Source organism: Sander vitreus, chromosome 12 (assembly GCF_031162955.1).
Source record: "Sander vitreus isolate 19-12246 chromosome 12, sanVit1, whole genome shotgun sequence".
In the NCBI taxonomy this organism is placed as follows: domain Eukaryota; kingdom Metazoa; phylum Chordata; class Actinopteri; order Perciformes; family Percidae; genus Sander; species Sander vitreus.
The window spans coordinates 23,463,804-23,488,539 of NC_135866.1; the positions used below are offsets into that span (position 1 = coordinate 23,463,804).

General features: G+C 41.0%; 1 protein-coding gene across 2 annotated transcripts in view; it reads right to left on the bottom strand.

The window, feature by feature from the left end:
* slc6a9 (solute carrier family 6 member 9) overlaps positions 1–24,736 on the bottom strand; it is a 76,691-nt gene that overhangs the window by 32,344 nt on the left and 19,611 nt on the right. Inside the window, exon 1 of one of the 2 annotated variants that reach the window (XM_078264746.1) lies at positions 16,761–17,060. The exons of the other annotated variant lie outside the window; for it this stretch is intronic. Within the exon in view, the coding sequence (XP_078120872.1) occupies positions 16,761–16,802 (42 nt within the window). The 5' untranslated portion in view covers positions 16,803–17,060. Of the gene's footprint in view, positions 1–16,760; positions 17,061–24,736 lie in introns of those variants that run through there. 2 annotated transcript variants of the gene reach the window in all.

The window sequence follows — 24,736 nt, forward strand, 5'->3', positions numbered from 1 at the left end:
GACCAATAACCAATAACAGACTGCTAAACGGTGGCAATGTCTAGGGGTATTCCTAAATCTGGCTGCTTAAAGTAAAGATAATTGAATGCATTTTGGGGAGATTTTTATATAGCAGCAGTGCTAAGCATTTAACAGCGGCAATGTGCCACTGTTAAATGCATATTGGGGAAACACTACAGCATCTTCTGCTTAAAAGAAAATCAACATTTGTTGATGGTGATACGACTGTTGGTGGGAGATGTGGTGGCTGACAATATTAGGTACCTCAGCTGAAATATAGACGTTTGTTTGCTATACTATCACACTAGAAAGTTGACCTTTAATGCAGTCAGGGACTCATTTGCATTCACACAAGCAGCTGATCTTAACTCACTCCTGCCTTTTAGTAGAGCTCTGCCAAAGGTGAAAATGACCACAGTTTGATATATGTACTTCTCTTGCATCAGACAAAGTCATGAGAGCCTCTTGATAATAAACAGTAAAAAGTGTGTGCAGACTAAGGAAGTAGTCTAAAATATGTCAGAACCAGGTGGTCAATGCAGGCAAACAAAACAAAAAGCATTCTGAAAGTTACATTTGTCCAGTATTTTGAGCTTTCCATGACATTTCTTATACTCTTTATAAGATAACCCTTGACTACAAGACATCATGGAAGGGTTTAAAGGCAGATTCTGTGTCTCTCTTCAATACCAGATGTGACAAACAAATGTATCCAACAGTGCAAATTGGGCTGGCCGCACATTTATTCAACTGTCTCATTCACATGAATACTGATCGTTAAGCACCTCGTCAATGCCTAAGCACCCTGTGATTCTTGTCAGTGCCATGTCCTCCAGTCAGTTTCACTCGATCTCCTTTTATATTCAAATCACAATCATGCAAATAAGTGCAATCAGAAAACTCTTTAAATCACTCTTTTAGATGAGCCGCTCTTGATACTGTTTCCCCAGACTTTCCCCAGCCAATAATCAAGCCTCAGTTATTCAAACTGGCACACGTAATCTCCCTTGCCCCACCTATCCAGAGTTTAGTAAACATGTCTGTCTGCTGTGACTGAATCCACTCGGCTATTATGGAACAAAAAGCCCACCGGATCCCCCCAAAAACAGGCAGCTCAAAGCTCCCTTTATGAGTGGGCTGTGAGGTGAGAGTAATAGGCCTAAAGACAGTGTAGACTGTGGCTTCTCAACCTGCTACCATTGGGGCCACATACCAAAGGATCCCATTGGGCATGGACTGAATAAATCCCCCTCCACGGCTGATTAATTGAAACCAAAGGATGGGGTGTCAGGAGGAGGAGAGAGGAGGAGGAGGAGGAGGAGGAGGAGGAGGAGGAGGAGGAGGAGGAGGAGGAGGACAAGGAGAGAAAGTCGAGCCCTGTCAGATGAAGGGTGGGATAGATGGCCGCCCAGAAGCTAGGGGTCACATACAGGTTACATCAATCCATACATTGAGAAAGTCACTCAGCAAGTCAGTGGTCTCCAGTTCACAATAAAACACTTAACAATGCTCTCCTGTAGACTGGCCTGCATTCCATCAAAGTGTTGGTTGTGGCCATCCTCCACACTTGACCTGTAGAAATTACGCAACCACCGTATTCAACAACCCCCTTGTTTCAACTAGAGTTTAGATTCTCTGCCCGAGCCCGACCAGGCCGGGCTGATATTTTCCGCCGCTAACCTCGGGCTGGGCCGGGCCCTTGATCAAGCATTTGTGTTTTTTTAATCATTACTTTATTAGCCTAATTCGGTGGGGAGCAAGCTATGCCTCTCCAGCTTCTCCCGTAGCTCTGGGTGTATGTCCTGCACTGACTTGAGTGTGAGGTAAACTGTGCTACATCGTGTCTCCCCCGTCTGCAGCACTGTTGTCGGCCAGTGCGTCAGCATGCAGACCATGGCGAAGGACAGTAGGCCTATTAATTAGGTGATCGAGACAAGAAAGTCTCCTATATGGTTCCAGGGCTTTGATTATGTTGCTGCCTTGATCTGTTTCCCACACTATTCGCCTGAGGGAGCTTATTGGGTCGAGTTTTTTTTTTTACGTTTCTTCATTGCGATCCATTTGCGATCCATTCCATCCTGAATAAAACAAACACCGCAGTTTACAGGCTTCGGCCTTGTTGCATTAGCCTACCTGTATTTATTAAGATAATTCTAAATAGATTTCTGTAGTTCAAACAACTCAGAATTGTAGTTGAGAACATCAGTTATAACGGCCCACGTAGCCTATTAAAAAATTGTCGGGTTTAAATCGGGCTCGGGCTCATAATTAAAGTTAATGTGTCGGGCCGGGCTCGGACGCAACGTGCACGAGCTCGGGTAGAGTCGGGCTTGATTTTTTGGGCCCGATCTAAGCTCTAGTTTCAACCGCAGGAACTTTCCCTCGGAACTAGGAACCTTTTTTAGGAACTCGTTGCGTTGCCACTGCAGAGACCAGGGTCTAAATTAAGTTCTGGGGGCTTTATTTCACCCCATTAAAAAATTCCTGAGGGATGACCGTTGCTAACAAACACAGCACGGTTGCTTCAACTCGCCACGGTTTCGTTCATAAAACAAGAAAGTAGCCTACTCTCATATGGATTTATGACCATTTAAGCACTAAGGTAGAACATTTGTAGTAAATGCTTTATTCATACTATTCACATCACAGCGTAGGAAAGCACATTGCTTTTGCCAGATGAGCGAGAACTTTGTTTTCTGTAACCAATCTAGCCTGAAAGCATTATGACTGGAATTAGCCAGCTAGCTAACTAGCCAGCCGTCCCCAGTGGGCTACTCAGTCCGTCTGCTTCACCACCACAGGGAGACTTCTTTGCAAAGAAAATGGATGACAGCCCGGAAGATAGACAATCTGGTTAGCCATCTCCCACTGTCTGCTGTCATCCTGGTGAGGAGTGAAGCAGTACGCTCTGTTCTGCCGCTGACAAATTTGGACAAACACTGTTTTGTCGTATGTATCATAGCAACGGTTTATATATCCGGTTTATCTATTTAAATGACGAATAGATTACAGCCACCTGCTGGCATGAAGAGACATTTCCTCACAGGCAGGTGCAGAACGTATGGGCTAGTTGGCTGGTTGTAGTCTTTGCAGTGTGTTCAAGTGCAACGTTTTGGCCAAAACACAGGTGTCGTGAGGAGATGCCAGAATCGGGCTTCGATGCCACTAGGTGTCTGTCTGCTTGGTGTGTCAGCACATTTAGCTTATTACAAACGTGGGAAATGTTTTGAAGTTTGTACCCAAGGCATAACACCAGATAGTCACGTCAGCCCTATTCTGCAGCTGAGGTCCTGTACACACCTGCCATTAAAATGCAATCTTGATGACCACAAGCGGACAGCCCCATGTTACACTGATAACACATTGAACACACAGAAAGAGTAGATGCTAAGTTTCTATATTATAAGAAACTTAGCATCTACTCTTTCTCCATTGCTCTGTATTAGTACTGTATGTTTTTGCCAACTCTGTTTCCAACATTTTGGTCTTATGTTGAGTTTTAAATGATAGTTTTATATAGTATGCAAATAACTTTCTCTATGTTTTGCAGCATAAAAAAAAAAAAGTAATTCAGATGGACAGTTGGGAGGCCAGTTTGTAATTAAGAAGCACAAATGTAAAAGAAGATTTAGCGGGTTAAATGAAATCCTATGGGAACTGTTGGGGATTTCCTCCTCTGTGTCCCCCCTTTTGGGACAATGTGTCTGACTCCAAATAAAAGACCTATATATCCCTGTGCAATCATAAAATTGGAATTACATTGATCCTAAGCAAGAGTCAAATAAGATGATAAGATAAAGTCAAATACATTGCTACATGCTATCTTCACACAACACCCGCCAGGGTGGGGGCCACTGTATTATGTCTCCTCCTCATGTACTTTGCTCGAGGCAACTGTGACCCTAACTATCTTATATTTACCGCTTAAGCTAAACCATCTGTGCGTCAAAGTTTCCTTTGTTTGGGGAACCACCGTCTCTTTGACAGCACACAACTCTGCAATAAGCATTCACCAAAACACACTTGGTCTCTTATGGAAACCTATTACATTCTTCTTATATTTATCTGCAAATAGTAAGAACATTATTCTACAGAACATATATAATCTGCAAATAATCTCTATATTATATTTGTTATATTTTATTTTTAAGTATTAAAGGTCTATCTATATTCTCTATAAATGGAAGACGATGCAACAGATTTGAAAGAAGCCTTTTCAGCATTGTTTTTTTGGTCCATGGTAAACATTATAGGACATTAGTTACTACAATCTCTATACTACACTTGACCTGTAGACACCTCCGCTGTGTCATCCAGCTCCTTACCTTGACATCATTTTCCATGATGAGGAACTTGATGTAAGCACAGCAAATGGTCCCAATGGCCTGATGACCAACTTCTCTAGCTCCGCGACCCTTATAGCACAAACCTTACCAGGCTGGAATCCTCAAATACCCTCCCTGGGGGGAGAAGGAAGTGGGGTAGTTGCCTGAAGGAAGAACGGGGGTAGGGCCAAAAAGGGCAAGGAAGGCTGGGTGTGGCCAGGGCAAAGAGGAGAGGGTGGGCATTTGATGTCAGACATCAGACGTCAACAGGGATTGAAACGTGTCTGCACTAACAAAGATGTGTGCATGTGACTTTCTACATGTGCATATGGGTGTGGACACATTTATTCATTTATGAGTGATAGATTATCCTACTTATGTCTGTATGTGTATGTATATGTGCAGTGTTCCCCATGAAAATTTTTCCAGCAGTGGTGCTGAAGTGAATTTTGTTTTGCACCACCAGAATATTCAGCACGTTCGCTGACACGAGAAGGGCTTTAGACCCATATTTGTACCAAATTATAACGTCGAATTACATAAGGCTTCAAGACTTCTTGCTTCTCATGTCATCAAATTTCACATTTTACATACAGGAGACAAAATACCCACCTCCCCTCCTCCTTTATTTTATCCAACTAACCTTCATCGTGGCCATCGTCCTCCTGTCTTTTCCTTACCAACTAGTTAACCAAATTCATCTGAGAATTCAAAAAAATATAATTTAAAAAATCCAAAATGACTCAACTTCAAATATTTCTATTCAAAATAAATTTAAATAATAATAAAGTTAAAAAAGTGTCGTGAAAAATTTCACCATTATTGAGAATTATTATTATGAGAAATAAGTGGAGATTATTGATGTGATGGAGAAGCCAAGTCCAACATTGACTAATGTTTAGTTTTGCTAATTATTACATTCATTGATAAATCACGAATTTGATCCAATATTTGCTACTGACGTTTCTACCCCAGGACCATTACCAATACGCGTCATGTTCCACGTTGTCTCTACATCTTCGCTAGGAAGGTAGAGGCCGACAGCTGAGCCTTCGATGCCACCAACTGCGCTTTCAAGAGACAATAAACCAATAACAGGCTGCTAAACGGTGCCAATGTCTTGATTGTCCCCTGACTCTGGCTGCTTAAAGTAGAGATAGCAAGTTGAATGCATTTGGGGAGATTTTTTTAAATATAGCAGCGGCGCTGCGCTGCTCTTGAATGCATATAGGGGAAACACTGATGTGTACTTGTGGTAGACGTTTTGAATTAAAGTGTCAGCTGAATGAAATGTAATGTGATGGTGATGGTGCATAGCAATTGTAAATCGCTTTGGATAAAAGCATCAGCTAAATGATATATAATGTAATGTGCAGGTGCCGTAATCTAATATTATTTCGAGAAAGATAATCACAGATTCCACCATTGTCACTGGATTTTCAGTCCTGTCTGTGTATGTCAACTACATGCAAGATACATGTAAATACCATGGATCTATTATTATATTTTTGGTAAACACTTTAATTCTACACAGAGGACCAATCTGTTTTGATGGTCTCTTTTACTGTCCATTGTTTGTAAGCGTAGGATGACAGCACCCTGTCAAAGCATTGTGAAGACAGTCTCTCAATCCCTTTTAGAAATAGGCTGTTCTCTAATAAAACAATAGGATTACATTAGCGCGGGTGAACAAGAGAGATGGGAAGAGACAGACTGAAATAGAGACGGATACTGAGAGCTCTATAAGAGAAAGAGAGTGACAGGAAGGGGAATAGAAAAAGAGTTAGAGACAGAGGGACAAGGGGCAGTGAAGGCTGATGATGAGTGCAGACAGGCAGGCAGGTCTAGCTGAAGCCGCTGCAGCGGTGTGCTCAGTCCCACCCCCAGCCCTCCACCCCTACAACCTCCTCGCTTGTTCACTCATTTGCTTAACAAGTTCATTTGTGCGTAGGCCTTCATCGGGTATGGCTGTCAAGTGATGCGCGAGACTGGCCTGCGGAACTGTTGGCACTCGCAAGCTGTTCACCTGCATCCCTTCCACCCCCACACACCCTCCCACTCATGCACACAAGAACAACTAGAGACACACACACACACACACACACACACACACACACACACACACACACACACACACACAAATGGTGCGTGAATACTGCGTTCAAGCTGCAACATTTCCACGATATCAGATGTGGAGCTGAAATTAAAATGTGTTATGCTTTGTTTTTTTTATTGTAGAGCTGAAATGATTGGCTGATTAATAGATGAGTTGATAAAAAATAAAATGAACCAGCAACTACTTTTGTGATCAATTGATCGTCCAAGTTTTTTATCAAGCAAAACATTTTCCGGTTCCAGCTGAAATGTGAGGATTTGCTGCAGTTGTTTAACTTGTATAACCTCAATATATATGTTTGTTTGTTTTTTTAATTGTTGGTCAGACAAAATTAGAAAAAATGAAGACGTCACATTGGCCATATTTAAGAATTTGTGATGGCATTTCCCTATATTTTCTGTATGGAGGCCAGGAGGTGTCATGGACAAACAAGTTTGTGTTCTCAATTTAACATGATGTTATATAGTTTGCTTCCTCCTCTCTTGCAGGGGCAGCAAAAGCCTCTGGCCCAGCAGATTCAGTCAGTTTGAAGAAGGCGACAAAGAAGTTCTTTTTTTTAAGTTCTCCAGAACCCTAAAACTGAGTTTTTATGAACTGGATGACATCTGCAGTATCATCATCATCATCGTCATCATCATCATTATCTTCATTTTCAACTTTTTTTTATGGCAAAACAGTCTGTTATCCTATAACACATATTGAAGGGATCTTAAAGATAACATAAATCCCCAATTATATGAAAATGTCTTGTATACAATCCGAGCGACCCTATAATGAGAGTGTGATGGGTACATGCAAGACGAGACTAATAACATGAAAGAGCATTAACTGCCAAATGATGTTCCTTTTTGTTTTTGTTTTTTACATTTTGTGTATCTGCAGTAAATTCTGTAAATTCAGAACAATATCAATTGCTGCTGGACATGGGTTTTATATCTGAAATGGAGAGCCATTACACATAATGACACACTGTGGGGACCTCACAAGTTAACCAAGTTAAATTGGTTGGTTAAACAGTAGCTCTGTACTCTCTCTCTCTCTCTCTCTCTCTCTCTCTCTCTCTCTCTCTCATTGCGTTGTTGTTTTAGCCCTCTTCACTTGAGGCAGCATTGACAAACACCATCTCTGTGGAATGGCCCTCAATCCTCGCACTGCAAGTGTGCTGCTACAACAAGAGTGTGCACAACACACATGAAGCCTCGACAAGCATTATCCCCCCCCCCTCGTTTGTCCCTGCTCAACACATAGAGCCTCAATGAGCCTCATCATCAGCTCTTTTCTCCCCTGGTTCTTGCTGCCTACAAATCCAAGACAGAGCTGATGAATAAGCCTCATCAGCCTGTTTCCTCACCTCATTTCAGAGCTTTGCTTAAACCTACCCTTCTTCCAAAAGTTTCACAGCTGCACTGCAATTGTGTGCAGGTTAGAGCAGTGTATCACATTTACAGTAACTACCGAGTGTGGACTGTTGGGATAACGCTATCATTTACAAATGATTTAGGTTCTGCTCTGCACATAACACATGGTGAAAAACAGAATACACTCACATCATCCTATACCTGACTCATGCAGGTATAGGATGATGTGAGTATATTCAGTTTTTTAATAATTAACCCTAGTTACATAATGCTAAATTATAATATATACCATGCAATGTTTAAAATGCACAAACTGATTCCCGGTAACATTTAGCTAAATATGTCCAAGTACAGTAACATAACCCCAATGTTTTCATGTGTATATTTAAGATAGACATAATGTGATGTTAAAATCAGTGAGGTACGACGGCAATGAAAAGGAAATTGCAGTTCATTCACCTCATCCAAGTTTCTCGGTCATGCATATGGTAACCCAAGATTTGAGAAAGTCTCGCGAGACGGTGGGGGGTGGCATTGACCTTGAATGGTTAAGGCTAGGATAGGTCGTCGGGAAAGCGAGTCTTGCCATCTAGACAGGAACCTCTTCATCCATTAATGACCATGAGATGGAGAAGCCAAGTCCAACAAAATGGTGATCAGATACCAGGCAGCCAGTGCATAAATGAATAAACGCACCTGAACTGATGCAGACAATCAAAAATGTTGATAATGCTGGAATCATTTACGCAGGGAGATAAATAACCAGTAGGGCTGGGCAATATGTCGATATTATATCAATATCGTGATTGGAGACTAAATATCGTCTTAGATTTTGGATATTGTAATATTGTAATATGGTAAGTGTTGTCTTTTCTTTTAAAGGCTGCATTAGAGTAAAGTGATGTAATTTTCTGACTGTTCTAGCTGTTGTATTGTTTGCCTTTACACACAAGAGTATCGTGATATTTGTTTTTCTCCATATCGCCCAGCACTAATAACCAGGTTCCAATGCGATGTAAACATCACATCCCAAATACGATCAAAGCCAGGATATGTGTCTAGTGGTGTCATTGTGTCTTCAGACAACACAGGTAAAAAAAATGCTATAACTAGTTTCCAGCATTGACAGGAAGCCAACTTTCAGCCAAAACTCCCAAAACAACACCAGAATTGTGTCACAAATATGACGAGCAATATGGACCCACATAATGGACTGCACAGCTAATTCCATACAACCAAATGCAAAATAAAAAAAAAAATGCTGAAAAATGAATAAAGACATATTCAACAAGCTCCAATCATGTATTGAAATCATTTCACTCATGAGCACCTGTAATGCAGGATTTAATATGTTAATCTGCTGCAGGGTAACAGCAAAGTCAACGCAGAAGATTAACAAATGTATATCAAGGAACAACTAGGCCTATTCCACACATATTATACAAGCCAACAGGCGGCTATATAACACCAGTTGCACAAAGAAGAAGATATTGACCAATCAGAAGCCTGGAAAAACAAAGACTACCCTTTAGAATGTGGGCAATGTCAGTGAATATGCCTAACTTCGAAAAGGAGTAGTCTCCCACACAATCTGACATCCAACAAACAGGCTTAACACAATGGAAATATTTAAAATCAGATGAATGAAAATGTACATTTTAACAATGAAGAGTGGGTCAGTTAGTCAGCCAGTTAGTAAAGAACATTTGCTGTTACTTTTGGGGAATGCTTTTAAATGAATTTCCCCAATCAAACAAAGAAGGTGTTAAGTGCACAAAAAGAAACATTTATTTCATAAATATTTATAATCTTAGAAATGTAGTTTTTATATTTCATAAGCTATTTTTAGAATTTCAAAGGAGAGAATGATGGGACAGGACATTTTTCTATGCTTTTTTGCCATATGCAGATTCAAAACCTAGGTCTAACTTTCTTAATGGGGTGAATCTTTCATGTGGATTTAAAATTTAAAACTAAATTAAGTCATATTAATCAAAAAGACACAGCAGCAGTGCAGCGTTTTTAAAACTGACTGTGGTAACAACAAGAATAGTCTCGCACTGCCAGATCTATCTCCACAGTGCTGCGGAGGAAGGTCTGGCCCTTCCACACAACATTCCTGGATGGGAGAAAAATATGCTCTGGTTTATTTGCATTTCTTTAAACCAATCACAATGGTCTTGGGCGGCGCTAAGCTCTGGATGCAGCAACACTGCCTCTGCAAAATAGCCTCCGGAAGGAACTTGTTTTGGTTGAACATGTGCACGTGGGGAAGCGAGCTCTGGAATTAAAATGGCTGTCGAGTGTGAAAAAAAGATAAAATGCAAGATAAAATGTTGGTTCTTGCTCAGAGAATGTTTCCCCGAATCGACCGGAGTTTAGAATGCCAAAACAAAGAAAGCGGAAGTTGAGGGACATCCGGTCATAAATGAGGGACATCCGGCGGAAACGGAACTATCCCTTAAATGAAACGTGGTCGACATAGACTACAACAAGAACAACCTGCACAGTCAGTCAATATCAATAAGGTAGGTGGGGTGACAATGACCTTCCATACTAATATCCCACAGTGCCAGTACTGCACTTTAGCACATCACTAGCCTGGATTGGCTTACAGCCATTTCACATGGTGGGCGGATCTGAACTCACCACAATGGTCCATTTAGTTCCGGTTTGTAATGAAGAGTTCCAGGAACTGGAATAAATGGGTAACCACATCACTGCGGTACAGTCAAAAGTCAAGGGCCCAAAAACGTGTTTCCACTGCATGGTAAGGCTCTGCTCGACTTTTTTGGTATCAGTACTTTTATCTGTACGTTTTTAACTGCAGATAGTACCTCCTCAGTGTCGGCTGATTGCCTTAGTGATGGTGCGTGAAACTGCCAGGATTTCATCTTCAACAAAGAAATATCTGCACTTTGTCAATTGTACGGCATAGTGTATGGCGTAGTGTACGGTGTAGTGTACATATGTAGTAGTGTACTACACTTGTACAGTTTTGCTGGCATTTATTAAAATCAGTTTTTTGTTTGAATTGCATATAGCAATTCAGCACTTTGATTATCTGGGTGCAAATGCCTGGCATGAAGGCAAATCTCACCTCAACTGCTCTTTGGGAACCCATATGGATTTTTCAGAAGAACATCTATCATAGCTGTTGGTTTCTTTCTTTCTGTCTGTCTGTGTCTGTCTTATTAGTATACGGTTATACAGTTTTTTTTTCTTTTGGCCTAAAGTCAGGAGTGTAACAGGCCTGCTCATACTGGAATATATTACCTCTATTCACATCAAAACCTATGGCCAAAGGCTTGGAAAATGCTGCCCTATGTCCCTGGAGGCTTCAGGCAGTTCACCTTTGCCATGACCCTAACATTCTTCTATATGGTTTTTGCCTGAGGAGTGAAATTCTAGCTGGGCTACTAACCAGTGTGTCACCTACCCATATATGTATGTTACTAACAACCCTTAGTTTATGTAGGGATGATACCTTTATTCCCCCCTCTTTCCAGATATATACCTACATTATGGGTTTTTAAAAATGATGGCCTCTTTCTAAAATGAAGCATGTTAACCGAAGTGTTGATAAGAATATCCTTTAAACTTTAGATAGCCTCAGAGTGAATAAGCAGTTGGAGCTGCTTCTACTCTGTTGTGAAAAGGGACATGGGGTTTAAGTAATGTCTGACTAACCTATATTTTGTCATGTTGTATAACTTCTTTTGCCCTTAGTGTTGAACCACCTCAAGGTCGGACTCCTTTAACCCCCGGCTGCCTCTCCTCGCCTTCTTGCCTCCAGCAGTTCTCTGAAATCCTGTTACTTTTAGCGCCCCCCTAGTGAGAAACACATTCTGAGAGAGATGACTCCACAGTTTCTTATTTCACTTCAGTTATTTAGCTTCTTTTTATTAATTTAATTCAAAAATAGACACCATCAAAATACATTTTAAAGTTTTCGCAACACGACATTTTCAGACAGACAATCAACAAAGAAGGGGATATCATTTTCAAAATCCAAGACCTAAAAAACTTCCATTCACAAAAACTAGTAGAGTAGGGGGAGTTATTTTGGGCGTCCAGTGTTTCGGAAGTAAAACATCCTGATCATTTTCTGCGTAGACAATGTTAGTTAACTGGCAGTTGGAGCACTTCTAAGGCTAGCAGTAATATAATAGACTACTGGCTGAATTGTCAGTACAAAAAAAAAAATTGAAAATATCTGGTTCTTTGATTAAAAGTCAAAGAAGAAGCCTGCGTACATAAATGCCACAAGGAATAGATTGACAAGTTAAGTTGAGTTGTAAGCAATACGCTTTTTTTTGCTTTCTTGCCAGCATCGTGTTAGCTCAGCATATAAATGGATAAAAAAAAAAAACTAACATTTGTCAATTAGTGAGCTTTAGAGGTTCTGGTTGGCTGATTTGGCTAGCTGTTTCCCCCTGTTTGCAGTCTTTATGATAAGCTAAGCTAAAGACTGCAGGCTTTAGCCTTATATATTGAACAGACCGATATGAAAGTGGTATTGAAATTTTTATCTAACTCTCAGTAAGAAAGTCAATATGTGTGTCTCCCCAACTTTCAAGCTTTTCATTAAGGAGCTTCAACTGGTTCATTTTCTGGCTCAGTTTTTGATTGATTTGGAAACTTCGACAGGGTGTTTTGTTCCCATTGCAGCAACAATGAGTTCTGAATTTACTACAGCCCAGATTTGCACTTCTGAAAGCGTTCCTCTCCATAGCAACCGTGTTTAAGGCTCACAGGTTTTGTAGTATTTAGAGCATTCTACCATATCAAACAGACTAACATAACACAATTTCTTAAAAACTAAGTTAAAGTGATTCAAACTGATGGCCATAATATAAACCTATAGCATCATTTAATTATCCAGGAGGATTACCTTGTTCCTAATCACTTCTGGAATGAGTAACTCCTCCAACTTCACAACTCTAACACAAATGTCAAATAGCTCCTTCAGTTTTTAGCCCATCAAACATTTTGACTTGCATATTCACATCCATATCTGCACATGGTTGGTCAGTAACATTTGACCTTCAATCCTTAAGTCCTCCCATCAGATATCCAACTCTCCTCTCCTCTCCGCAAGCCAGTCTGCTAGTCAGCTATTCATTCACCTCTCCAGCCAGCTATTATCCATCAAGCTTGTAACTATCCGTCCCCCCAATCATGCATGTATAGTCAGTTTGCCGTGTCGTATGACTGGGTGCCTCTGCAAGACAGCTGTGAGCCCGGAAGCCTAACTTAGTGAAGTCAGAGGGAGACCGAAGGTTAGAGCCCCCACAGGGAGATGGGCAAGGGGCACACACATACACAAACGCACACAAACACATACACTCACTATATTTATTCCTGCCTCTCTTTTCCACGTGTCTGTTCCCTCGCTGGCTAAGCGATGGTGCAGTGAGTAAACACAGATACTTTGTACTTCCGCTCCATAAACTGCAACACCTGCCACTAGATGGGCAGAGTTTGTGTGTGTGTGTGTGTGTGTGTGTGTGTGTGTGTGTGTGTGTGTGTGTGTGTGTGTGTGTGTGTGTGTGTGTGTGTGTGCGCGCACGCACGCACGCACTCCTGCTGGCTTCCTACACCAGATGTAATGTACTGAAACTGTGCATTAGGAGCTACCATAACATTATATATGGATTGATGGATGTTTCCCAGTCATTTCTACATTTCTATTTCAATTCCATTTCCTGATAACATGTATTTTTTAATACCCCAAAGGAAACAGCGCATTATTTATTTATTATGTTTAAACTACCAGGGGTTATTTAAATCATCATCACCCTGCTAAATCTACATTGAGACCGTGACAGCCTGCAGGGCAGACTGCTAAATATGTCTACGTAGGAGACATAAACAGAAAAGGTAGGTGTTAGGAGTGCAACAGCGCTGTGGATGAATGCCTCTACAGCGGAAACATTTGTGCTTTTCTAACAGGCCTCATTAGCTTCTTGGCAAGGCACCCTATGAGCCAGAAAATCTGCTTAAATACAAAGCAAAAATGTGGGTCAGTCTGTTAAAACCTTTCGTTTTCTGCGATTTATGACCATTTCAGACTAGTAGTGTCAAGAATAAAAAATAAGACAAGTATTAGTTTATTTATTGTCAAGCTTAATTGTCTCATAGTGTATGAAGATTGCATTTAAATGAAAACATGAAAACAACTTGAAATACTCCAAAAAGAAGATAATAAATTAATTAAATACTGCATAATTTACTGAAACCAATGAAGTTAATGAATTAACTTAGCCAACCCACTCAGTGCGGTTTTTCTTTGCATTCTCTTCCCACCCTCCCTTCCCATTTGGTACTTCGACTTCTCGCCTACCTCATCCCTTCATCCTCCTCTTCCCTCCAACCCTCATCCCTCCTACCCTCTTCCCTTCCTACTCAGTCCAGTGCATTCTTCTCTCATTTCTCATTCTAAGTAACGTTGGGGGGGGGGGGGTTGAAATCAGCTCGGGTGAAAGCACCTGAGACGTAAACCCCACGCTGAGTCTCACTCCACCCAGTCTCCAGTACATCCTCCCGGACCAACCAACCAGACAACATCTCTTTTCAATCTCACCCACCATCCAAATCAATTCCTATGCTGTTAACATTTAATATAATCAAGCATTCATTACATCTTTAAATTACATATTGTTGTGGCGTGGTCCTTGCTAGTGAACATGAAGTCAAAGCAATGACTTGCTGTTATGGAAATGGTATCCGATCTGATCTTTTCGGTCAGTAAATTGATGTCAAAGGCAATCACCAGCACTCACTTAGCAATTAGAAGATCCATCTGAACTCCTTATTACTCCAATTATTAGTCATGCATGCCTTGAATGCACACATGACCTCAGACTACTAAAAGGATGTGACCCATGTAATGACAGAGGAAATGAAGGAACAGGGCTTTGATCGGAGCTGGGCATTTTGTTATTTAATTTCTATTGCAGTCACAAAAACAACTTTTGAGACAGTATATTAAGATTTTGAGAATGAACAACTCAGTGCGTGTGTTGCAAGGGAGGTTCTTTAAAGAATGACCACATAGTTCCCAGTGAAAATCGAATATTACTTTTGCTTGAAATGCCAACCCTAGTGCAAAGCAATTTGTATTTCAAGTACTTAATTACCAATTATAAAACCTCAGGTGATAATGAGGACATTACAACTTGACAGAAATATTCATTCACGGAAGAGTGATTGTCAAAGAACAGACTGCTTCAAAACTCATAGCACGAATCAATGTTTTGTGTTTTGTGGTATAACATACATGTGTTCTTCTCTGAACAAAATACACTAAAATGTCTCTTTTTGAAATAATTTCTAAGTTTTGAAATAATATAGTTCAACAAGGATTATTAATACACTTTGGGATCTGTATCAACTAATTACCTGATTTAAAAACAGATTCTGAGCAGTTTTTAATACGTTATGCCTTTGCAATGGCAGGGCTCACATGATGGTTTGGTTTTTCTAACCAAAGAAAGCTATTCAATTATTTATTTAATAAAATGTATGTATTTTTTTTTCAAAAGATTTATAATAAGAGACAGTGTGGAGTACAGCAATCCTGTGAAGTTCACCAGAAAACCTGTAGTAGGTTTCTGACAAGAACAGCCATAAATCCCTAGTCAAGAATTATGGACAAATATGCACATGCATCCACTGCTTGTAATTATGTAGTGTCTACCCAGTCCTGTCAGTCAAAGTTTTTGTGAGAAATGTGGTTTGCGTGTGTTAACAAATCTAAATGGACCAGAATCAGCGGATTAGCATGGGTTTTCAGTTGCGCGCGCGCGCACACGCACACACACACACACACACACACACACACACACACACACACACACACGGCAGCTCTAAATATCTTCAACCTTCCACCCACAATCTATTCTCGAATTTTGTGTGTTAGCAATTCGAGCAGCTGTTGTGTTGGCGTGTGCGTTGTGTGTGTACCTAATGTGCCTATGCTTGTGTGTGTGTGTCCGTGTGTGTATTTGCCTAAAGAACTATAGCAAGCTGACTCAGCCTTGACAGTAGCAATTGGAAACAGGAGACAAGGACTTGGCTAACAACATAAGCCGGCAACAAGGTCGGATGCACATACACACACACAGACAAAGACACACACACACACACACACACACACACACTTTTTGTCTTTACCTGCCTAAATAAAAATAACTGTATATCTTATCTTAAACAGATCACATTTAATTGTTTCAAATGTTTCAAAGTAAGTCGACAGTTACAAAAAGAGAGCCGGGCGAAGAATGGATGTGCCAAAGTGTGCGATTAAAGCGGCTTGTGGAGGAGGGGGAAATAAATTTTCGCCTTTTTCTGGACACTTTTGCTTTTCTACTCTGTCACTCTCTTTCACACACACGGCGGACCAGCCCACTTCCTTACCAACCCCATCTCTCACAGCGCTGCCCGGACTTCCCACTGCAATTACTTATAAAAACTTTTCAGGGCCGCCACACGTGGTCGGGTTTTTAAAGAGCTGCGTCCCCCTCCTCACGTGGTGCGGGGGGTATTGAGTCGTCACAGAACCCCTGAATGATCACCGAAAAATAAGGCGGCGTAGACAATAGCTCGTCTTGATGAATTCAATTCTTTCAGGACCCTGTACCGTTGTCCAGGCAGCTCCGGGCAAAACAATCGTTGCTTTGATAGTCCAAGAAACACACACTCACTCGGTTGCTCTTAGAAACTTCCTCTAACTACTTCCGAATTAGGATCTAAAGATAATATACATCTGACCGGAACTTGGGATAGATTCAGGGTTTTTATTCCTAGAAGTCTCGTTTCAAAGTCTTCTAACAAGATGTTTCCTGCTGCTTAAGCCGGTGTGAGGCGCAACTAATAAATAAGAAATATCAGCATGCTCACTGCTGATGCCAGTAAAAAATACAAGGACAGAAAAACAATATGAGAGCTTAAACTGACCTGGTCTGTGGTGGAAGCGGCAATGGTGTTAGTCTCTGACATGATTTGACGCTGTGACCCAGTGGTGCTTCTCTGCTGGCCACTGTAGGCTCCTTCATTCACACCTTGCCTTTCAGTTCCGCAGCGAAAGAGGGGGGAGAAAACACAGTACACCCTCCCTTTTGCCCTGGCTTGATTAATGCCTGAATTACTTTCACCTCATTTCATCTGATGGAGCTCTGCTTCCTCTCCGCCTCTCTTGCTCATTCGGCATGGTAGCCCACTCTCTCTTCCCTCTCTCTCTCCCCTCCTCCCTTCCTTCTGTGATTCTAGCTCTGCCTCCCCTCCATCCCTCCCTGCCTCCTTTGCGCTCTTACTTTTTACTCACCCCTCCCACCCTTTCTCCTCTCACTCTTTTATTTTCTCTTTCTACCTCCTTTTTTCTGTCGTATTTCACCATTTCAGGAATATGTGTCCCCCCACCCCCCTCCTTTGCCGTCGTCCACCTCCCCCCTTTTCCCAACTCCCACCACCTCCCAAATAAAAAAAAGAAGAAACACAGGAGAGATCCACAGTCTTTTTCCTCTACCTCCACAATGAATGGCTCGTTGTCACTCCAGCACCTAGGCTGAATACAGAGCAAGTAAGCGGGAGAGAGGCGAACCGATGGTGGGGGTTGTGGTGAAGGGGACAGGGGGGTGTTGAACTTCTAGTTAAGATGGCTGGAGTAAAGTAGGGGGAGGCCTGGAGCACCCATGCACTTCAGCCAAGCTCTCTCTCTCTCCCCCTCACTCTTTCTCCCAACAGATTAACGTGAGGAGACAAAAAAGTGAGGAGCCTGCACCCCCTCCACTGGACTCCCCTGTCCCCCCCCACTCTCTCTCTGTCTCTCTTATTTCTTCCGTTTGTTTTCAGAGGCAGCTGCTGCAACTCTGCGGACCACCAACAACTTCCCTTTCAGCGGCACTTGACTCTTCCAAATCCTTGTCCGTCTCTGCACCCTGACATTGCCAATGCCCCCCCCCCCACAAAAACCAACCTCTGCCGTGTCACACCGAGTGGCCAGCCGAGCCAAATCCCTCCTCCTTCGCCTCGTTCGCGACATGTTCACAGAGTTACACCCTTTTAAATTCAAGCGCTTCCCTCCTGAGCCTCTGTTTTGTTGCGCACATTGTTGTGCCTGTTTGCCACCATATGGCTAATGGCTACCCACAACAAAAAGAGCGAGGAGAAAGCGAGGAAGTCAAGTCAAGTCAATTGTGAGTATATGAGAGGGGGAAAAAAAGTGAGTGTATGAGAGAAAAAGGTAAAAGTGCATCCACAATAGGGCCATGATTGAGAGATCAACAAAAGCATCACTCATGAGGCAGAACGAGACTTAGCGACGATTCTCTGACTGGATGTGGTAAGAGTAATGTCAAAAGTTGACAAGCGACTGGCGTCCGGCCTAATGGGTGTTTGATAGACAGGGACAATGGACGCTGCCGCTTGAGTGGAGGCCCTTCAGTTATGTTTAACACGAGATGAGCAACGCAGACAGGATGCTATTCATTTGTCTATCAATTCAGAGCATTAGAATCTCACAGGGGATCCAATAAAAGAATCATTACCATATACCCACCCTATTCAGTGCGCTGAGAGGAAGTACTGAGGGCAATGAAAACAAGTGCCCCCTACAAACAGTCGAACATGTTGACACATTTATAACAGGCAAGTCATTGTTTAAGAGGTACTAGTGCACTTTCTCAGTTACGTTTGCATTTCTTCTTTACAGCAACTGATAACTCTTAGAACATTCAACATGACCATGTTACAAACGTATTTGGGTTTAACTTAGTTTAAATATTTAGATACACTCAGGGGTTTAACGAGATAGCTTTTGCTAAGTAAAGCTTCAAAGTTTACTTGTGCATTAACGCCAGGCTAATATATCAGCTTAATTAGCTTATTTTTTATCAATATCGATGCATATGACTGCCGACAAGAAACAAGAAATTTCAGTACAGAAATGATAAACTAGGTTTGAGGTTACTTAGATAAAGTGTAATCTTTACATAGTTTATTCACTAGAGTAAGGTGACCAGATTTCTGAGACAAAATACGGGGACATTTTCAGCTCAGAAGCGTAAATGCTAGTGCTGTCAAACGATTAAAATATTTAATCACGATTATTCGCATTAATGTCATAGTTAACTCGCAATTAATCGCACATTTTTATCTATTCTAAATGTCCCTTGATTTCTTTTTGTCCCATTATTTTTTCTCATTTTAATGGTCTTATCAACATGGAAAAGTGGATCGGCCTGGCTTTGACGAGGAGGCGGAGAATTCGCATCAGCTGTGTGCTTGGCCATCAAGTGGTATTTCAGACTGGACGTGCTGCGATCATAGATCAGTTCACAACGACAAAACACACAGAATTGGTCTTGTCAATGGAACCATTTGGCAACTTTTTATAAGTAAACTTTCCATTCAGAATCTTATTGGCATCCATTTCGGCGTCTTGCGCTCGCCATCCACTCAAAACGTAACGTTAGCCTACTACTCTTTGGCCAGCTCGCAAGCCCAAACAAGTGTGTGCGGCGTATCTGTTGTTTTGTTTCCGGTCTAGCTAGATCCATTGTGGTGTTGTAGTTTTTCTAACATTACTAGTTGTTGCAACAGCATGCGAAAAAAACTACAAACTTTGCTAGGCCAAAAAGAACGTTAATCTTGTGCTAAAAAAATTGACGCCGTTTAAATGGGTTTGCGTTAACGCCGTTAATAACGCGTTTAACTGACAGCACTAGTAATTACCTCCAAAAAAGGTAATGTTTTTATCTTTGTAAAACTTAAACGGGGACACTGCCCCAGGAGCATCACTAGACCTAGAGCTGCAGTGGGGCACAAGCCCCCCTAGGGGGGATCCATGGGCATGCTCCCCTGTAAGAAAATTTTGTCTATTTTAACATTTAAATGCATCAATCTGGTGCACTTTGAAAATAAATTCAGAGGTTAGACTTGATTATTCTGATCTATGGATGGAAATATTTGTGCTGTAGTCTGAACTCAGGCTACAACCATGTCGGCATTACTACTCTTCACTGAACAATTACGTGCCTCTCTTAACAAAGGTCACATCACTGGAGCTATTTTTATTGATTTTCGTAAAGCCTTCGACACAGTGAACCATCAGATCTTGCTTAACAAACTTTACTCATTTAAATTGTCTTTATCTGTGATAGAAATGCTTTCTTCCTACCTGACGAACAGGCTGCAAGCTGTCAAAATAAATCATACAATATCCCAACCATTAATCTGTAATATGGGCGTCCCACAAGGCAGCATTCTTGGACCCTTACTTTTTCTTTTATACATCAATGATCTCCCTCAAGTGTTTAATCATTCAAAATGCTTAATGTATGATGATGATACTGTGATTTTTCTCTCTGACTCAAATCCTGATGTCATAAACTCAAAGTTATCATGTGATCTTCAGTTCCTACATGACTGGTTGAAAAAGAACCACTTGACCATCAATGTAAAGAAAACTGAATCTATGTATTTCCACTCACCCAGAAAAAGTCTTTTTACTGATTCTATTACCTTTACAAACCAAGATCTTGTCATCACAAAGACTTAGACTATCTTGGTGTGCTACTTGACTCACACCTTACATATCGGGAACATGTTTCTAACTTAACAAAAAAGTTTAATCAAAAACTTCATGTGTATAACAAGATCACATCATATCTTTCCTTTACTGTTTCTGAAACCTACCTACATGCAATTGTGTTTTCTACAATGTCCTACTGTCTTCCTATTTGGTCTCTTACCACTAAGGAAATTACTGAACCAATAGCACAACTATACAATTGAGCTCTTAAGATCCACAGTAATCTTCCAAAGTGGTCTCACCATTGCATCGCACTTGCACGCTCAAACGCTCTGACTTACCAGAACTACATAAACTGTCACGCTATTGCATTTGATTTTCAGATTCAAAATGGCACCTTACCAGCACTTGCTGCATTTCTCCCAACACACAATATGAGACCAGTACGCCTCACTAGGTCAGTCTCACAGGCATTCTTTCAAGTTCCCTCATACAAAAACAGACCACAAATCCTTTTTTTATAGATACACCAACATTTTGAATGACATTCCCCATCACATTAGAGCACTACCATCCATCACATATTTCAAAAAGGCACACAAACTATTTCTTCACAGTTACACTTGCACACATTGATTGTTCATGTATTGTCCAAGTCTCATGTGCTGTAACTGTATTGTTGTTTTAGCTGTCCATATCTGTCTAGTCCATGCAAATGTCCTGTACAAATGTTTCTGTCCTTATGTACTGTAAGTTGTGTTTAATGTTTTATGTTTCTGCAGAACAGGAACATGCTGGAAACCAGTTCTTAAACCGAGTCAGGCCCGTTTATATTGTAACTTAATGTTGCTTTTAACTTTCCTGTATAATAAATGAAAGAAAGAAAGAAGTATTTTGCACTTCAGAATTATAATCATGCACACACAGGTGGAATAGTTTTTTCTTCATATTTTTGCATTAATGTCACTAGGAAGCATACCAGTAGAAATATATATTCATATTTGTAAGTGGGATATATATAAGTAAGTGGGATTGTCTGGAATCTGGCAATATAATAACAATTATGGCGGGATACACTGGTTAAGCAATTTACAAAAATGTCTGTGCTGACATAAATAGTTTACATGAGAATACATTATAATTTTGGCCCAAAGTTGGATACCATGTAGAAATTTCTCCCAAACCATTTGTCACAGCAACTGGCACTAATATCATTGGAAAGCTTAGATTCTGGTTGAGGATGTTGTGCCAGACTCACGCCTTTGGCTGAGTCTCTGTCAGAGGGAGAGCAGGAGTGCGGTTGTGAAGAAGTTGGTAATTTCATGGCGCAGATTAACACTTTTGCATACACTATATCCGTGTCACATTCTCATTAGGGGCTGAGCCCCCCTAAATGTCTGATCCTAGAATCGCCCCTGCTGCTACTTCATACTTGTACTCCACTACACCTCAGAGGGAAATGTTTTAATGTTTACTGCACTACATTTATCTGACAGCTTTTGCTTTATTGCTTCACGCTGGGCTTGTTTCTGCAACAGCTCATTGAGTATCGGATACAATTACTATTGAGGAAATATTTTCCTTTGACATTGGTCCAGTATTAAACGAGGTCGCTGCAGTCGGCAATGGCGAAACAAGCTACAATGTAAATTAATAGGACGTCAATTGTCCAGCTTGTATTTATGTTCATAAAAGTGCTTGTTTTGCCACTGACAGGCTCAGATTAATATTCTGTATTCAGTTCCAGCCGGGGACGTCTGGTCACCCTACACTAGAGAGCAAAATGTCCCGCTTAGTTTATATATCTTGGTCACAAAGTTGTAGTGCGTAAGATTGAGTTAGGTTGTTTCTAGCAGCAGCTTTCGCGGTAAGATGTAATTGCAGGCGGGCCTCTGGGACCTCATCTCCCAGAGTTCCATTCGAAAACAAACAGTGTGGACTGTATGACGTCAGCATGATGCCTTCAAATGCTCCACACTGATAGCAGTTTAGTCTAAGATGAGCTAAGAGCTAATACATCCATGGAAATGAGAGCCGTGTGGGGACATGCACAACCGTAGAGACGATAGAGCCGGGGAAGCAGTGGCTAGCTAACTGTGCTAACACACAGTAAACAGTGCTAACACAGCTAGCAGGATAGCCTTGGCGTTGTTGACTGACAAAAAAAGTGCCGCTAACTATGTGCTGCATTTGAATTTAGGGTGGGAAAGTCACCCCAGACACTCAGATTGTATTACTTGGCAAAGCAGCAAAAACAAGAGCTTTCATCAGTGGGTCATATGCCCAATCACCATTGTTTTTACTCACTCTTTGGTAGGATAGGAACTTAACAGACAATTAACTAGATGAAAATCTTATGGACTACAACTTTAAAAATCAAATATATATAAACATTAGCGAAGGGGGGAAAAAAAATCGATACAGCATTGTATCAAGATTTTTTCCGTGGCAATACTGTATCAATACACAGACGCCAAGTATCAATCTATTATTATATATGTGTTGGTCAGTTTATCTGCTTTACAATCCCATTTTGCAGCAATACAATTTAAGTGAGATAAACAAATAGAGGCATTCTGGCTTAATAAAAATCAAGGCATGTCAGGCACACTGCTAGTTGAGAGAATCATCACATTTTATTGCCATGTTGTTGGAGAATCTTATTATCCTATTGTGAAGAGCCAGCAGGCTGTGACTAACTAGCTCGTGCAGGCCTGGCTCTTTTTTACCTAACAGTATCACAGAAACCAACAGAAATGTAAAAATGCTTCTTTTGGTAATACGAGTCTGGTTTGAGTGTGCTTGTGAGCCTGTGTTCATGTACCTCAGTCTTTGTGAGACGAAATTTGTTTTAAAGTTCCAGAGTGAAAACATGTTTGTGTGAAGTGAGGTCACTGAAGTTGGTCCTCACTTATTTGAGGTGCTATTTCAGGGCTATGACAAAGAATTATAATAGCACAGGTGTGTGTGTGTGTGTGTGTGTGTGCGTGTGTGTGTGTGCGCGTGCATTTAAGAACTAAACTATGGTAGATCATTAGTTCATCCACAGGGATCAAGACACTTCTTACTAGCTCTGCCTCAGGAGGGTCTGTTGGCCTCAGATTAGGTCAAATCTAATGAAAGGCTTAACAAGTACACACACACACACACACACACACACTAAGTGTGGGGGCAATCGGTGAAAACTCAGCATGAATTTGGTGTGGACAGACAGATCCTGAAATAAATGCTTGTTGTGGCTGCAGCTGGCTTTATGGAGGAGGAAGGACTTGTCTCGTTAACTAATTGCCCTATTATGTTAGGTCATTTAACTCTAATTAGAGAAGGACAGATGCTGCTGTTGATAATAACACCAACTTGTTAAAATTCTCACTTGTTTATTGATATGTGTGCTTCCTACAATAGCAGAACGGCCAGTGTGAGAGAATATAAATGTGGATGTTCAATGCATTTTCAAAAAAGCCTGTTGATGTTACTGAGCCAGAACTGCATTAAATATGGCTGCACATTTATAGACAGTCTCTCTTGGAAGACAATCAGTGTTGCATCGGATTGCTGGTTTCTGAAAAGTTACAGAAATTGTTCAATGAAGCTAGGGCTGCAACTAGCAATTATTATTATTTATTTATTTTCCATATATTGGTTTTTGCACAGAAATGAATGCATGTGAATTGACAATTGGCAGGAGTGTTAACTGTTTTCTATGGTTATCTATTGCAGACCCCACTCCATACCGCAACTAATGATTGTTAATCTGACAATTCTTTTCTCAATTAAGCGATTAATCGTTTGGTCTGGAAAATGTCCATCACAGTTTCTCAGATTCCAAAATCACCTTTAAATGTGTTGTTTTTGACCAACAGTCAAATATATGTTGTTTATTATTGTCGTTTTCACTTAAAAAAATGACTTAAACGATGAATCGATTATCAAAATAGTCACCCGATCAATTTTCATATTTGCATTTCACATGAACATTCCCATACACTAGACATGTGTGTGCCGGTCTCCATTTGTGTCTGTCTAGACTACAACACAACCCTGGAGTTTCATACCAAAATGGAGTCAGTGGTGTTTCCAAATGTGATGCGTTTTAGGGGCTCGGAGTAGTGTGGACACCAGGAGTGAACGTAGCTAAAGATATTCATTCTTAAAACCAAAACAGAGTAGTGTGGATGTAGTCTCAGACTTAAACAAAAGGTGTGACCAGAAAGCACTGGTGTGGGTGCTAGTAGCTTTCATGTGTAAACAAGGACAAGCCAACATCAACGGACAAGAGTAGAAAAACAATCAGGAGGCAGAACACTGATAAGGTCAGAATGAATCTCCTCTGTCCTCGAGGCTTTTATGTCAACTACCAAGCACATGCCAACATCTATTACAGGTTAACCTAAGACCAAAC